This window comes from Harpegnathos saltator, unplaced genomic scaffold (genome assembly GCF_003227715.2).
Source record: "Harpegnathos saltator strain DR-91 unplaced genomic scaffold, Hsal_v8.6 scaffold104, whole genome shotgun sequence".
In the NCBI taxonomy this organism is placed as follows: Eukaryota; Metazoa; Arthropoda; class Insecta; order Hymenoptera; family Formicidae; genus Harpegnathos; species Harpegnathos saltator.
This window is the reverse complement of record NW_020229878.1, coordinates 336,867-352,859: the sequence shown is the minus strand read 5'-3', so window position 1 is coordinate 352,859 and position 15,993 is coordinate 336,867. Positions and strand designations below refer to the sequence as shown.

Genomic DNA, 15,993 nt, shown 5'->3' with positions numbered 1-15,993 from the left:
TATTATACATATAAAATGTCCTCACGTCTCCAGTCTGACAAGTGAGATAAAAATAATTCATCCAATTCGCCCCCGTTACTTCTTTTCCTTTTTCTTTCCTTCTTCCTTCGAGGTGTAATACGAAATTATTCGAAAACAGATCACGACCCCCCCGCGACGGATGCCCCACTGACCGCAACTGCGAAGCAGCAGACCAGTAACGAGAACGAAGACTACTGTCTACCGAGACCTCTCAGTGAGGCTTACTTGGTGCCGCCTATCGCGAGACCTGTAACGACTCTGATCTCGAGCCTGCAAACGACGACTGTCAGCACGACGATGAGCAATCTCATAGCCGCTAATTATTCGGTCGTGCCAACGCCGACCCCGGTAATATTACCGTTCACAACCGCGACTTGCAACCCTTCGAATGGACTGGACCCGTCTCTCCAGGATTACATGCAAATGTACCCTGTCGGTGAGTCTAAAGGCCTCCCATGAATAATATCGCTGATCGCCGTTACGCGAGGCAACCCTCGTATATTAATTCTCCCGCGCTCGACTTTCGATTCGAAATTAGACTTTGTTACGTACGCGCACTAATCTTTAAATGTTTCCTGAATCATTTCACGCATCACGCACTTCACTGTCGCCGAATTCACGATGATTTTTCTCATCGGCGGTCAATGCGATTTATGTCTAAATAGTTCATGCGCTACGTAAATTGATGCTTCCTGCGCGAGCGTTGGAATTGTACGCTCACCAAGGCGCGTTGATATCCCACGACGCGTCCAGACTCGTGCAGGTCCATAGATCGCCATAGGCCGCATCTCGATCGCATTCGTCCAGCCTTCTGAGCTTCCAGCCTTCGTTCCAGCCACGTCGCTCGTGCTTTATTCACTTTGTCATATGGCACTCGCGATCGCGAGAATTTTATTTACACGATATTGAACGAAAAGTATCGCGAATCGCGAAACGCTGCTAAAAGGTCGCGAATCGAAAGTATTATAGAAGATATTACGCTTCCGACGAGTTTCGGAAAGAAAGAAAGAGAAGAAAAATATTTTCTAATTTTACGGACAATTATGGCAATTTTTGTGATTATATGATGTGAGGAACACTGAGGTTCCTGTTTGACAAAAATTCTAATTCTCAAAGGACAAACAGACGCACATGTCAAACTCGGCAACAATTTTAATTGGAATGGAACCTTGCCACTCCTATCAAATGGATTTGTGGAGCAAATGGATTTAGAAAATTGATAATCGCGATAATTGCAAAACTTACACAAACGAAATGAATAATCGCGAGTGAGTTGCGTGAGGTAGCGCAATTATAATGCGCATTTTATACTGCTCGAAACAATTAGGAGATCACATTGAACAGACAACCCACCCTATAATTGTCTAAATTTTATCTAGAATTAAATGTGATAAGAACAAAAACGTTCACATAAATCGGTTTCTTAAACATTATAACTTATTACAAAAAGAAGTTTTGTACTATAATATAAACAATTACAAAAAGCGATCCCCAAATTATTTCGATCACTGTTTCTCAATGTAAGAAAACACATGCATACAAAACTCTACAAACTATAAATCGCATTGACCTGATGAGTTTCTACTACAATTCACCAGCTTAAATCTTCAAATCATTTCTCGTTTTCGACTCACCGAGATGGCAGGAACTCAAAAGCGGCCGCATCTCTGCTACCAATCTGGAACAAAAAAATAATTTTGCCAATCGGATACCTTAATTAAGATTAATATTTTAAAGAAAGTTTTAGAGAAAGTTGTTTTTCGACGAGAGAATTATAATAGTTAACTCCGCGATCGCAGCAGTTCGATTTCTTTCTACTCTGACACAATTCCATCTCAGTTTTCAATCACGAAGAATCAAACACAAAAGTAAACGGAATTTATAAACCTACCTTTGAGCCCGCCCTGCCCGGCCCGAACCGAATCCCCCGGTTCGGCATCCCACGGAATCTAGCACTACCACTACTAATACTGGGAGTCGCATCCGTCGTGTGTGGTCGCAATCTTTGGTAGATCTGAAAGGAAAAGCCCTCCTGATTAGTAGTTGTATGGGTAGATGTCAACGAATTAAGTACAAGGAAGAAATTATTTCTCTCTTAAATCAAGCAAAAAGCAGAAGGCAGCAGCTACCTTCAAAATTAATATTACATTATTAATAATAGATGTCGCCGCACTGCTCAAAACATTGCCAACACGATGATTTGCACATACAAAACGATACAACGCATATCACTGATCGATTTTTAAAACTCAGGAATCACGCACGACGTCCGATTCGTTTGCCTCCGCGTCAAGAATTATAATATTTATACAATTTATAATGCTAATAATTTATATATTCATTTATGCGCTTGGCAGTCGTGTACGTACATACGTTATTGTTTCCGAGATTACGCGACTCTAATCATCGTTAATTATAAAGCATCATCCTATTATCTGATCATATATCTGATCGATATTCTCTAAATCGCAATATATTAACGTTGAATGTTATTTTGCAACATCCGAATCCCCTTTGACATTTTAACGATAAACGTTAACGATAAACGTTAAAATACGTAACATTCGCGATGGTAATCGCCAAGTAATGGCGAATAAATCCCTAATTAGATAAATTACGCTTGTGCACAGGCTCGAAAATTTCAACGACAAACACAACGAAGCTGCTGTCGTCTCGAACGGGCACACCCACGCAGTGTACTCGTTTGGAGTCTCATCAAGGTTCTTCGGCGATACGAGAGGATAATCCCAGTCCAAAGATCAGCCAGCCTCCTGCCTATGGTAGAACCTCGTCCAACTCCAGCAGCTCCAAGTCCAGAGAGCCGTCCGGCCCTCAGGACGAGTTGCTGGAGATTATAAACGACTTCAAGAACAACGTCTTCACGATCTCCGAGGTGGAGAGGCTCGTCGAGAATTGGCAGAAGCGGAACGACGTGCAGCAGAGCTTCAAAGACAAGCAACGCCAGCTCATGGCGATGCGTGAGGAATACGACAGGATACAGAAGAAGATGAAAGAAGAAATGAAAACCGCGACGCCTTTTGACAAGATACGCAGGTTCTTTTCCAAGGGAAAGAAAGGCAAGTGCATTGCGATCGAAACACTCTTGGGAAATTTCTTGGATTTTGTTTGACCGATTGAGCAGCAAAGTGCAACGATTATCGAGACTTTTCGTCAATCAATCTCTGTCTTACAGACACGAAGGAATCCGCCAGCGTTGCCAGCGACTTGCCTTCCGGCAAATCCGAAAACGTCAATGGTGGATTAGTAGCTGATCGCCGGCCTGTCAGTAGCTTAAGTCTTCGTAGTGTCTCTAGTAAGTGTACTTATTAAACAAACTGTAAATATCATGCAATCATATAAATCATAAATTATTACATCATGAATGTGTATATGATCGAGAACATTTGCTCTCGTGAGTTTGCCTCGCGCGCGAAAACTCGGCTTTAAGTTTGAAGTTAGATCTGAATTTTTTCGGCATCGTACGCTACCTATATACATACATTATATACTTGTTACGAACGTGATTGAATCGAAAAACTTGCATCTGATTCAAAACTTTATCCGATTTTATTGTATTTTTTTCTTTTCTTAAAGGAATACTAGATTCGCGTTAATAAATTAATAAATGCAAATATGAATATCTCACTCACGAGGCAAGGGAGATAAAGAGACGTTTATCCTTTGGCCATATATTTGCCACGTGTCTACAATAATTTATTTCTTCGACACTTGTGCTTGCCATAATGTATAAATCTTCAATGTATCCTTCAGGCTCGTCCTCGTCCGGTAGAATGAGCACCGTCAGCGGGTGCAGCGGCACGAGCTTGGGCGATAGCGGGACCCACTCCGACTCCGAAGAGAGAAGAGTACGTCCGACGTATCATACAATTAGAGTTATACGGATTTAACGGATTTGGCACGTCGCCGCACAATCATCATTGCCCGATTGCCGCTCTTCCGAGATTCTATTCTTCTTTTGGAGAGAAAAAAAGAATTACAAAGAATTACAATGACGCAAAAGTAGTTCGTATTACAGTGAAATTTATGCACCGACTACTTTCAGCTGCAGAATCTCAGGGACGAGAAGGCGTCCGGTATGACGTCCTACGAGATACCACCTGCGCCTAAACCGTTCACGGGCAGGTATTCACCTGCGCCCGGGTATTCCCCGTCGCCGGGTGTCTCCGTCACACGCGACCTCGACCTCCGGCCGGCGCGGTCGCCGTCCCGGGCCGACGACAACGAATACTACATCGCGTTCCCACCGTCGGGATTACCCGTTCACGGTAACTTGGGCACAAATTACACAAACAAACACCACAGGTCAAAGTCGACGAGTTGAGACATCGTCTCAACTCGTTCTTTGGACATCGACTCCCCGGCCGCTGAATATCTCGAGAAAGGAATGAATAATTCACCGTTCGATTCTTTCGCAGCGTTCAAAGCGGACGGCTCGCCGCGGGAACCGAACACACCGAGCTCGCCCTCGCCCGCGTGCGAACGCACCAAGTGTCTCGACTTCGCGCAGAACATCGTTGTTCCGTCGAACAAGCAGGAGGACGGGACCGAGGCGACGCGGCGGCGGCGGCACGTCGGCAACGACGGCTACACGAACATCGAGCCGACGTCGTCAACGAGGAGTTCTCCCTCGGACTCGGCTCGCGTCCCGGATCGCAATGAATCAACGTCCGTTGATCCCGTCAATTCGGCCCGCGCGAACGAGGGGATCACGAGGGAACGTCGTGGCGATGCCGACGAAGTCTCCGAGACGTGTCACCCTGAGGACACCTTGAGGACGGTGCTCGCGCAATCGGCTGCCGTCGACGAGGTCGATTCCGTCGCCCGAAGCACCGAACAGGACAACGCGGTGAAATATGAGCAAGCATACCCGCCGGCGGGCTCGACAAAGCATACGAATATCGAGGCCGGCGAGAACGGCAGAATGCCGGAATATATGAACCTCGCCGTTAATATGGGTCACGACTCCGCCAAAGTCCTTGGCGCCATACCAAAGAAACTGCCCGCGCCGCCTGTGCCGCCGAGAGGTACGACTTCGAGTGCTGAATAATTTCACACACACACACACACACACACGTTCGAGGAACGGACACGCGGAGGTGTCTAGCGCGCGAGGGGAACCGCCTAGTGTGACTGTTGCGTTATTATTAACATGTTGACTACCGCACGCTCGGCGATCCCCATCGCCGATTATTTTGATGCTCGGTTGACGGTTGAATCACCGACGATACGATAAATCAATGCGATGCGCATGTTCGCTGCCTCGTTCCGTCCGCTGTATATTCAATTGGTCACGTGCAATAATCGGCATGTAACAAATTAAATATGCGGTGTGTGTGTATGTGTCGACAAAACGCGAGCCGATAAACGCATTGGATACATTTAATAAATTGGTGAAACTTTGTAGCACCGTTCTCTCACCGGTGAGTCCCGCGGTGGTCAACGTGCAAGCGCGATTGATTCGGTAAAGAGAGATATGCAAAACCATTGATAATTACAACGCGGAACATAATTCGAACTTCGATCGAAGAGGTGTGCAAAATTATTGGCAATTAACTCCCGCTAATTGGTGGGACATAACCACGCAACACTCTCCAGTTTTCTCGATTTCTCTCGTGTGAAACCGTCGTCCCGTATTCTCGCGATAACGTCAATGTCAATCAAATGTGCGCGAGTTATCGCGGAGCTGATAGTCGGAGAACGTTCGCTAAAACTCGCGAGATTATTCGTCGATGGTCGCTTTTATTTTAACGAGTACGCTTACTTTAAGTGTTCTTTTACAAGCCGGATGTACAGATTCGCGAGTCCAGATAAGCGAGCGAGATGAATCACTGACCTATTGCGGCGGACTTCAATGCAATTCTTCGAAATCATTTCCTGAAGAGAAGGATCGACCGCGAAAGGACTACGGACGTTCTCCGCGGAATCGCGACGAAGGAGGATTTCACTGACGTCACACGCATATGTATTCTCGAAGTCGCGAATACGTGAAGCAAAAGATTCTTGTTGAGTCGACCACAGTGCTAAATCATTTGGAAAACCGAGCTGTCAATTTTCATCCATCGGCATGCGGAATCGAATCGGTCGAATTGCGAGAAATGGGATAAAAATTTTTGCCGTAATATTGCAAATTTCTGCCGCAATTTTAAAACAGCACTCTCCCAGCACTCTGATGCTTAATTTCATGATTGTTCAATATGGTTTTGCAACATTCACACACACACACACACACACATATATATATATATATATATATACACGTATGTAAATAATCACTTTAAGATTTGTGTCTAACGAGTTCCCATTGTCTGTTGCAGTCACGACTAAGAAGTAGGAACCGGAAATCGATGCGAACGCGCAAGTGTTTCTTGACACTTAACCTGTGTACGTGGTGTGACATGTCAGCCTTTTTGCGTATTAAGCCGCGATTGAACTTTCAACGACTATCAACGACTAAAACTCAGATCAGTTGACATTAATCACCGAGACTCATCTGTGTATCTTTCTCTTTCGTATCCTCGTTAAGTATATATACTCGTTAAGTATACGTAGTTACGTAGTTTAGATATGTCGAAGGAAATACTCTTTACATGGCCACGACATTAGTATATAATTACTGTATCGTTCTTCTGCTCGTCTTCAGAAAAAAAGAATTCGCGAATCCATTCGCCCTATGTTAGTCGTACAAAAGCAGCAACATTAATTGAATAATTAGCACGTAATAATATAATTAGTTAAAAAAGATGTTACAATTATAGATGCCTCGATTATAAAAAAATTAGTCCGATTAAGTTTTCAAAGAAATACACCGCGCTATTTTTGCACGCAGCGGAAACGACGTTTATACCAAGTACCAAGGACGCATTTATCTTTAATTTTAAGAACGACGCGTGATTCGCGGATGTTTTATACAATTTTATATTACTCCCGCCGAAGCAATTATATATATATATATATATATATATATATATATATATATAATAATAATATATATATATATATATATATATATAAAGAAACAACGCAAAGAAAAATATAGAAACTTATTCAGGACGTTGCTTTGTTTTTCCACACATGTCCGTTACAATTCACGAAACGCGGCGATAACGAACACGAAGCTGAGCAGCGTTCTTTAAAGTGAATTTATGTCTTCGTACGCGATAAAGCGAATCTATCGTGACGTAGTAATGTTGGAAACAAACTGATGTAGGACACCGCTTCCTCTGATTCATTCGCGAGGAATATAGCGATTAGAAAAATAAAAAGAGCGGAAAATCTTGTCCTTCAGAAAAATCTAACGCCCTGTTTGTCTCGATTTTTTCGACGCCAAACGATTCTCTCAGCGACTACGATTCAAATCGTAGAAGGCCGTTGACGTAAAAGTAGAGTCAAATTCCACATTTAGACCGGTAAACCACATTTCTTTCCTTCCGGCCGAATTGGGACTTTCTTGTTAATTAGAGTTCTAATTAGAGTTGCGGTTCACCACCGCGTTCCGATTATAATATGCGGTCGCGTCCGAAAGCATATCTGGCATATCTGTCGAATATGAAGAGATAAAAAAATCTAGGGCAATAATGAAAAAGAAAGCTGTGTGAAAATAAAAAAGCTGTATCTTACGGTCGTATCAAGAAAGATATTTCCGTTTTTTGTAAAAATGAATATAAATATTTACACATTTTTCTGTGGACCATAAATAAAGTCGAAATTAACCAAACATATCGCCTATGATTTGCACAAAGTATATAAGTATGTGAATAATTATCAATATATTATCTATAATTTTTTAGCTGGGAAAATAACATTCTTAAATAAAGAAAAAGAAAACTTTTGATTATTGTCGCACGCAGAAGATTGCATTTCTAATAACAAAAACGCTAACAACTCTGATAAATTTATAAATTATATCAAATATTTTGGTCCTCTGCAGTGTGTGAATCATGCAAAAGTGCGTGGGAGTGAATGGGCAAGTGTTGAACGATCGTCGTGGAAGGGGAAAAACGATAGGCATATATATCGGAGGTGCCATTCTGTCGAGCGGCAAAAACGACAAGGCATCGATCACCTTTGCTAGCGATTACCACTTACCGCGTGAACAAAGTATGACATGAACAAATAGCAGCGAGTATATACACGCGTTTCAAGTATCGTATGCAGAAAAAACTCGTTAGCCTTTCGCGCGACTGTTGTACGAGCGCAGTGATGCTGTGCACGCGTTGCGAAACAGTGAAATGCAAAAGAATCAGTCGTAGATAAGACAACGGAGAGTTGAGACGCACGAGTGACAAAATACGACGAGAGTGACGATATCTCGCGTTCCATCGGAAAAATAAATCATTTGTCAAAGTTTGTTGTTCGATTCTATTCGCGAGCTGTGGAACTTTCCACATTCTAAAAATGAATACAACCGGAATATGTGTTTTTCTCCGCCATCGCGTAATTGTGCATTGTGTAATTGATCATTACTAATCTCTTTAAATAATTTTCAACGGTATCAATTAAAAATGATTGATCGAATTTCGCGCGCTTTGCTCGATGTAATAGAGAAAAATATTATCCTGTTCGCTGAGCGGAAAGCTATTACTTAACTTACTTTCCTTCTTTCAAGCATTAATTATCTTCAACAAGAAATACTTTTTTTTGTATCAATTTTAAAATATACTTATCTCACTTATTTATCAAAGTTCAGAAAAGCTCATTATCATATAACCCAGAGAAGAATTTATTCTTTTTTCAAAAATATTTCAAAAAACTTATATTCTACATAGAAAATCGAACCGAGTTTTTTTTTACTTAATTCAAATTTTTTGATCATAGTATCAACTATTTCGAGCAAATTTGATATTCATGATAAATTTTTGATAAATTTGTAGGTATATAAATTTATTAAATGCTTGAGAAACAAGCATTTTCTGTGTGTACGCAGCAGATATCGCTACGACTGAAGAAACAATTACCACTTTGCATTCCATGTATCTACTAATGAAATATTTATCATATATTACGCAGCTTCCGCATCGCAAGGTTGCAAGCAGCTCTCGGAAACGGTGGAAAAAATGAAGCTGCTAATCGTGTGCCTAATTTTCGCGGCGGCGATCTCTATTGCAACGAGTCAAAACGAATACATCGCTAAACCAGGCTCGTGTCCACCTGCCTTACCTGTGCAATTCTGCGGACATTCCTGCCTCGTTGACTCACACTGCGCTGGAATCGGCAAGTGTTGTCCGACCCAATGCGGCGGTTCTATATGCTCCATGCCCGTCACGATGAGCCGGCCTCTCCAGTCAGGTGAGAAATTCCTCGTTATTGTATCACACCATATTGTTCCATCTGAAACAATCATGATCGTGCAATCGATTAGTTCTCTATCGCGCACAAAATTAGAACTTTACAAAAAATACACGTGTTTCTTAGAATCATCTCGAAACGAAAGTACCTAACGTTCATGCAGCGTAAGAAAAATATTAAATATAAAATATGAAATGTATTTCAGAGACATTTTGAGGATAAAAGCATTTCCTTAAAATTCCCTGCAAATATCTGTCTATCTAATCGGAATCCCAAAAGTATCCCGTGTTTATCCTTCAATTATAAATCGAACGAATCGAACATAAAACAATTCTAAAAACATATCAAACTCTGTCGAATGAAACACTGTAATAGTTATCGTGAAAAATATAGTTAACTAGTAAGTTTAGGTTTGTGTAAATTTATATACACGTAGAAAAAAAGTCACGGCTGAATTAACATGACAAACGAGCCAAATAAAATTTTGGTCGAAGGCAACAGAATTCCCGATTTCCTCTGGAATTTCTAGAGCTAAATTTAGTTCATGAGAACCAGAAATTCTTCTCGGTATGCATAAAAATATCGGATCATTCTGTCCGCAGAGAAACCAGGCACTTGCCCGTCGGTACCGACAGGCAGATGGGTGTGCACGTCTACCTGCAACAGCGACAGCGATTGCAGAGGCAACCTGAAGTGCTGTAAAAACCGATGCGGAGCTCTGGCTTGCCAGAAGCCGGAAATCGAGGTAGTCGAGTCTATCGGGATTCCTGTTGAACCGGTCGCTCCGCGTTTCGGATACGATTATTAAGAAACTTTTGCAGATTTATTTATCCTTGCACACACCGTGCGCATAATTAATACAACTCTGCCATTAATTGCGCAAAGATTACGTCCGCGCAAACGACGATAATACGATTTTTATGTCTTAGCCTACTTATTTCACCTTGCGAGATTGACGTATTCGATATTTGTGCCATACTTGTGTGTGTGTGTGTGTGTGTGTGTGTGTGTGTGTGTGTGTGTGTGTGTGTAAGTGCTAAAAATATTATTTACGTATTTTTCTATAAAATATAATGACTTGGACCAATTACTGCATTCCGATAGGTCTTATCGTCGTGTAAATTTTTTTGGTGTTTTTCTCTTATCGCTAGATAAATATCTATTCAGTTCCTATTTACTCGAAATAAATTAATAAAATATCAGCGAAGAAAATCAATACAGGATGTTTGAATAAAATCCTAAACAAAGCTGTCATAGAAGTGTCTATACATTTACACCGAGACGTAATTAATGCATCACCACTCGCCGATAACTCCAACAGAGTACAAGCAAAGGCCAAGGCTGTGTGCGGGGGGGAGGGGGGAAGGGAGGGGACAGCATCAAGGTGAACAAACATTTGTTGCGAGATTTGAATAATACATTCGAGCGTTTAATTCGATATTTTAAGCAACATAAGAAGCCACGACTCTACTCGCTCGCTCGCTCATTATAAAGATTAAGTACGTATGTTGCAAGAATATCTAATGAAACAGATGGATACTCCAGAAAAGAGCGGATTGTTCAGTATTTTCCATCGACGGAGAAGCAGCTGGTGGGGTTAAATTTATTTCCAACTCAAAGTGAGTGTCTCAAGTGGCGTATTACACGCAGTTACGTGATCGAACTGTACAGAAACGAATAATCTCTCGCGTACTTCGATACACGCAACATATCTCGCCGTGATACGTCACGATGTCATGATCGGCGTGTGGAAAACTGTAACAGTTCACGGAAAAAAGAAATCGATATCGAAGAAAATAATTTTCCTGGATCCGCGTGTTATTAGCTTAACGACTCGAATATAATCGCGGCTTATTATCCGCTACGCTTCTTATTCTCCTTTCGCCGCCGTACTCTATCATCGTCACGGTGGTGGTGGGAAGGATTTAAGAGCCAGTGCTGTTATCCTCGTGCGTTTAGAAGCTACGTCGAGCCCGCAAGACGGAGTTTTAGTCAATTATTTGAGAGCGACGCGCAAAATGAACCGTAAGTATTTAAGCCGTGTAAGCCATAAAGCCTTGCCATGCAGCCTTGAGAGCCGCGATCGATATTACGCACTTACTTACGCACCGTGCAATTCCGTGTAAACGACGTCATTAGCATACGTGTTGAGGAAAAGTCGGTAATAATCTCCTAATAATTTCCTTACAAAAATGTGTACCGACTTATTGTAAATTTTTTAAATTCCAAGATGTTTTAGTGCGTGCTGCGTGTCCCGGAATTTAATTTAATTATAAAATACTATGGAATTATCGGATGCGAATTGAATTGAAAATTACAACCACTGAAATTTTGCGAATTTATATCGAAATTTTGTACGTACACAGAGAAAAAATTGGTTAAATCAACGTAACAATGAACTGAAAAAAAAAAAGTAACCAGATGCATTTTGCTTGAGGGAAATCAAATTCGATTCACAAGGATCAGAAACTCTGTTTCCTTCATCCAAAATGCGTTAGATTCGCTCGTTGTCACATTAACTCAACAATAATCTTCTTTCTTCGTTTAAAATTTTGTACGACGCTAGACTGTCGAGTTAAACGAAGTTTAAACGAAGTTTCGCGCTCAAACTCACGAGATACTTTCATCGGAGACAAGAGAGTTTTCTGTTAAGAAAAGAGAAGCAAAAAAATTCTAATATAAATATAAGATACGTCGCAAGTGACGAAGTAAAATTTATCTTTCCGCGGCAAGCGGAAAGCTTTTTTTCAACGTGTAAAATGACGTTCGTTTCACAAGTCGAATCGTTTTTATAACCGCATGTGCTAGAATTCTGACATTGGATGTAATTTTGCAGGAAATATCTCTCTCCTCGCGGTGGTGCTGATTCTGCTGGTAGCCAGCACGTGCGCTCTGCTGTTTTGTAAGCAAATAATTCAATTACGCGTATGAAAGATAACGAGTGACAAGAGTAAACTTTGTACAATCGATCGATGCTCGCCAGTGACTCCATTGCGCGGTACGATTTATCATTTCAGTTAAAAGCGGCAACTGCCCGCTAAAAAATACCGTGAGCAATTGCGGCACCAGATGTACGACTGACTCGCAGTGTGTTCTGAATCAGAAATGCTGCCCGAACAAATGCGGCCACATGTCGTGCGCTGAGCCCAGCGTCATCAGCACCGGCAGCGGATACAAGGGGTCGAACCGTACGTATGAAATTTCGATTTTCATAACGAACTTTCTCACTCCCAAATTCGCGCGATGCTTCTGTCCGAGGTGATAGAGCAGGGGAGTCCTCTCTGTGAAAAGAACAAGATCAAACAAATCCCAGAATAAACATAAATAACGATACAGCAAATCGAAGCAAATGAAACGAAGTAAAGCCGGGAGCACGCGGAAAAGCATAATCAATAAAACTCAAGCAGTGAACACTTTGACTAATCACAGTCGATTATTCTCCTCGCGGTCTAAAAATAATCGGCTGTAATTGGTCGATTGGTCGATCCTGCAGCTCAAGTTTTACCGCTTGCCAGTAAACACCAATTAACGATAACGACATCACACCGATATTATAATTTCTCACTCAGCGATGTGGTAAAAAAAGTGTAATATAATACATGTTGTACATAACAATTAAATCATTGAGTGAGAAACATAACATTGCTGTTTATTGGTGCATTCATGTTTATTTGTGCATTCACGAGGCCTGAATACGAGAATATACGTAATAAAATAAATAAGATTGTGAAATTACCGATTCCTTCGATCGCGCTCAAGCCGCTCAAGCCGCCATTTTGCTTACAGAACAAGCCGTTTACTGCAACGGAGTGAAATGCGCTACGAGTGAAAAGTGCCTGTTCGACCGCAACACCAGACGCGAAAAGTGCACACGGGCCTAACTTCATTCATTACCATAACCGGATCTCTGTGTAAATTTCTATCGCCTCGCTCGTAATCCCGCTGCAAACATGTAATGATATATCGTTCTTTCGCCGGGCTTATTCAACGATTTTCAACGGTAGTGTCCTTATCGTTACGTTGTCGTGTTGCGCAATTCCGCATACCGTACGGATTGTATCCGCGCAACGACAACGTGATGGTAAGACAACGACGATGTTATTTGTCGTTAAAAGTTAAATGACTAGGTCTACTTTTTTACCGACAACTGCCGATTCAGTACGTGTCATTACGCAGATATGGTCATGTCATAAAACAGTTGCATTACCGTACAGTTGCGTGTCGCCGAATCGATAGTCGCCGGTAGATGATATATAGACACAATAAATGTACAAAACAGCAGCTATATGCTATATGTATCTTGGTAATGACGAATCGCCGATTAAGAGGCTCGACTGTACATTTTGGCGCTTTCGTTCCGCGACCGAACGTCGAGCCCGTCGACGTCATTAAGCTTAGCGTAGCTAAGCTATTAGCGAGCTCATTATCGCAATCTGATTGAGGATCAACTTTAGCGTGAGAAATACCTAGATATTTTAGATGTATACCTGTATCTGTAGCGATCTAAAGCAATAAAATACTGGCACTGTGTCGAGAAAGCAGCATGCGTCGTTCGCCATTTGTCGCTTCTCGCTTGGAGTCGATCTCGACTCCAATAATCATAGTTTAAAAGTTGAGATCGAGCGGTCGAACGATCGAGCGATCGAGCGATCGAGCGATCGAGCGATACGGTACGCCGCACCAGACGGTGCGGTTGTCGCGAAAGTCTTCTCTAATCTACAAATGGCTTTTGGGAACTCTGGTCCGTAGGCGATATCAGAGGAAAAAGTGGAAATCTGCAGGTTATGTGCGTCAGCAAAGTAGCAGACTGAAATTTTCTTGTCTTTATCAAAGAAGTGAATCGCCCGGGAGAATCGTGAGACGATGTGACTCGTGACTATTCGAGTTAAAATCCACAAAATGGATCGCCAATCTTACGTTCTCACTCGGTAACCGCGTAAATATCCTCTCCGGGGAGAGGTTAGCTCTCCTCCGGTTCGAGGGAGAGATTAGCTCTCCTTCGCCGACTCGATCGAAAATGGCAGTGGAGTTTCTGATAAATCGGCTCAAGGCCCTGCTTGTGTTGCTCTTCGGTATATTTAAAAGAGCCATGTGCTGCCTTCGACGTCGAAGAAGATCGTCCTGCGACTCTGTACCTCTGTCCACGGTTGGCGTAATACCCAACGTTCTAAATAATTCAACGGTGAGCCGGCTGTGCTTCCCACCACGTATCTTTGTGATAAGCGAGTTTCTTAATGACATTTTGATTGAGACGATGAGATAATAGTATAAAAAGAAGGAAACTTCAATTCTAAGGGAAAAATAGCAAATATCGAAATGTTTATATTCCATTAAATTTTGTACACTCTTGTTAGTCTTGTGTAAATGTTCACGACAGAAATAATTAGAAATTCTCTTCAGGAATTAGAACAGTGGGACAAGTGGGAAGAAAATCCAATTGTTGTGATACCTGACAAACCAGTTAACACGATACAAGCAAAGATAGATCAGTATCGACAGCAAGTCAACAAGCCTCCTGAGACACCCACTGAAGAACAACTCAACTTTTTTGAGGTAATTCTTGATAATGTTATAATTTTAATAAGCTAGAAATACGACTTTTGAACTTTATGTAGGATATGACCCCAAAAATCACTAGACAAACAAAGATCCTAATAAAGGATAAACACATGGATGGCTCATCTCGCAACACTATAAAGTTCATAGCTATGGATCCTGTTCCAACTGTAAGTTTGCGCTTGAAAATTCGGATAATCTAGTGTTTGTAATAATTCAGAAACTTATATCGCACTATGTATCTAGAATGAGTTGGGAGAGTGGGAAGAGAATGCCGCTGGCTGGGAAGTGGACACTATAGAGGAATTTGGTGATCCTACCAAAGCTCTACGAGAGCAAAAAAGGAGAGAGAGGGAACAACGGCTGATTGAGCAGCAACAGAAAAGAATGGAGCGTACAGCAAAACCACCAGTATTGGGTGCTAAATTGTGCTCCTGATGTGAAATCACAAACACATGGGAGTTAATATCAAAATACACAATAACGTACAATCTAATGGCATTCATACTAGAAATTCTCCACCCAGAAATTGGCTCGGTTATGTTAATTATATCATAAGTGCAGTATATTTACTTTTAAATAGAACAATTAACTTGCATTCTGCATGTATTTCATCAGAATGCGTATGTATGCTCACTTGTGTGTATCAGTTTCCTTGACGTTTTCAAAGATAAATGAAATATCGATTTGTCTGTTTCCATAAAAAGTATAATATTTGTAAACATTCCATGTGAATCTTGTACAGTATCGAGTGTGATATGTTTTAGCTTTTACACAAGACAGAATAACTGTTTTGCAAATTTTGTAATAAGTCGACGCGATAAGTCGAACCGAGTAAACTTCGTCTTATATCACGAATGTCTGTAATAATCTTGACGAATTTGTAATCTTTGTGCTAGTGAAATTTGCCAAAAGCTGATCTTGCAGAGGAAAGAAAGATGTTAGTATATTTTAAACTGTTAGATTTTTCCATGGTTTTGGTTAATCATGTATGATTATAAAGTAACGGTGATCATGGATTTTTAAGTGGATTTCATAATAAAGTGTAATTATGTTTAGACTGAAAATTTCAAGTTTCAGGATATCCCACGTAGACCCGCAACACCGAAT

The 15,993-nt window shown here is 41.4% G+C and overlaps 4 protein-coding genes across 8 annotated transcripts in view; all 4 read left to right on the top strand.

Moving 5' to 3' along the window:
• Window positions 1–6,974, top strand: part of stumps (DBB domain-containing protein stumps) — a 30,365-nt gene extending 23,391 nt beyond the window's left edge. For all 3 annotated transcript variants that reach the window (XM_011139733.3, XM_011139735.3, XM_011139736.3), the window contains 7 exons: window positions 140–457; window positions 2,652–3,098; window positions 3,215–3,334; window positions 3,793–3,887; window positions 4,085–4,307; window positions 4,458–5,066; window positions 6,357–6,974. In XM_011139733.3, coding sequence (XP_011138035.2) covers window positions 140–457; window positions 2,652–3,098; window positions 3,215–3,334; window positions 3,793–3,887; window positions 4,085–4,307; window positions 4,458–5,066; window positions 6,357–6,373 — 1,829 coding nt within the window. In that variant the 3' untranslated portion in view covers window positions 6,374–6,974. The remainder of the gene's footprint in view (window positions 1–139; window positions 458–2,651; window positions 3,099–3,214; window positions 3,335–3,792; window positions 3,888–4,084; window positions 4,308–4,457; window positions 5,067–6,356) is intronic.
• Window positions 6,975–7,957: 983 nt separating this feature from the next.
• LOC105182366 (WAP four-disulfide core domain protein 2) lies at window positions 7,958–11,098 on the top strand. Of its 2 annotated transcripts, none has more exons than XM_011139737.3 (3): window positions 7,958–8,139; window positions 9,049–9,327; window positions 9,930–11,098. In XM_011139737.3, the coding sequence occupies exons 1-3, from the start codon at window positions 7,980–7,982 to the stop codon at window positions 10,133–10,135; spliced, it is 645 nt and encodes a 214-aa protein (XP_011138039.1). In that variant the 5' UTR covers window positions 7,958–7,979; the 3' UTR covers window positions 10,136–11,098. The 2 variants fall into 2 exon arrangements, with proteins under 2 accessions (XP_011138039.1, XP_011138040.1); XM_011139738.3 differs by lacking the exon at window positions 7,958–8,139 and adding an exon at window positions 8,160–8,490.
• A 41-nt stretch (window positions 11,099–11,139) lies between these two features.
• LOC105182368 (waprin-Rha1) lies at window positions 11,140–13,868 on the top strand. 2 transcript variants are annotated; one of them, XM_011139739.3, is made up of 4 exons: window positions 11,162–11,352; window positions 12,164–12,229; window positions 12,345–12,515; window positions 13,114–13,868. In XM_011139739.3, exons 1-4 carry the CDS (start codon window positions 11,346–11,348, stop codon window positions 13,206–13,208), a joined length of 339 nt encoding a protein of 112 aa, XP_011138041.2. In that variant the 5' UTR covers window positions 11,162–11,345; the 3' UTR covers window positions 13,209–13,868. The 2 variants fall into 2 exon arrangements, with proteins under 2 accessions (XP_011138042.2, XP_011138041.2); XM_011139740.3 differs by lacking the exon at window positions 12,164–12,229 and having other exon boundaries at window positions 11,140–11,352.
• A 112-nt stretch (window positions 13,869–13,980) lies between these two features.
• Window positions 13,981–15,950, top strand: LOC105182369 (receptor-binding cancer antigen expressed on SiSo cells). Its single transcript, XM_011139742.3, has 4 exons — window positions 13,981–14,509; window positions 14,728–14,880; window positions 14,943–15,053; window positions 15,130–15,950. The coding sequence occupies exons 1-4, from the start codon at window positions 14,345–14,347 to the stop codon at window positions 15,319–15,321; spliced, it is 621 nt and encodes a 206-aa protein (XP_011138044.1). The 5' UTR covers window positions 13,981–14,344; the 3' UTR covers window positions 15,322–15,950.
• The last annotated feature ends 43 nt before the right edge of the window (window positions 15,951–15,993 follow it).

Bases quoted from the DNA above. Each gene is read 5' to 3' on its own strand.
- LOC105182366 (XM_011139737.3), top strand. From the start codon at position 7,980: ATGCAAAAGTGCGTGGGAGTGAATGGGCAAGTGTTGAACGATCGTCGT. The intron at 8,140-9,048 runs GTATGACATGAA...TATATTACGCAG, and splicing joins CCACTTACCGCGTGAACAAA to CTTCCGCATCGCAAGGTTGC. The intron at 9,328-9,929 runs GTGAGAAATTCC...TTCTGTCCGCAG, and splicing joins GAGCCGGCCTCTCCAGTCAG to AGAAACCAGGCACTTGCCCG.
- LOC105182368 (XM_011139739.3), top strand. The intron at 12,230-12,344 runs GTAAGCAAATAA...TTATCATTTCAG, and splicing joins CACGTGCGCTCTGCTGTTTT to TTAAAAGCGGCAACTGCCCG. The intron at 12,516-13,113 runs GTACGTATGAAA...TTTTGCTTACAG, and splicing joins CGGATACAAGGGGTCGAACC to AACAAGCCGTTTACTGCAAC.
- LOC105182369 (XM_011139742.3), top strand. From the start codon at position 14,345: ATGGCAGTGGAGTTTCTGATAAATCGGCTCAAGGCCCTGCTTGTGTTG. The intron at 14,510-14,727 runs GTGAGCCGGCTG...AATTCTCTTCAG, and splicing joins ACGTTCTAAATAATTCAACG to GAATTAGAACAGTGGGACAA. The intron at 15,054-15,129 runs GTAAGTTTGCGC...CTATGTATCTAG, and splicing joins CTATGGATCCTGTTCCAACT to AATGAGTTGGGAGAGTGGGA.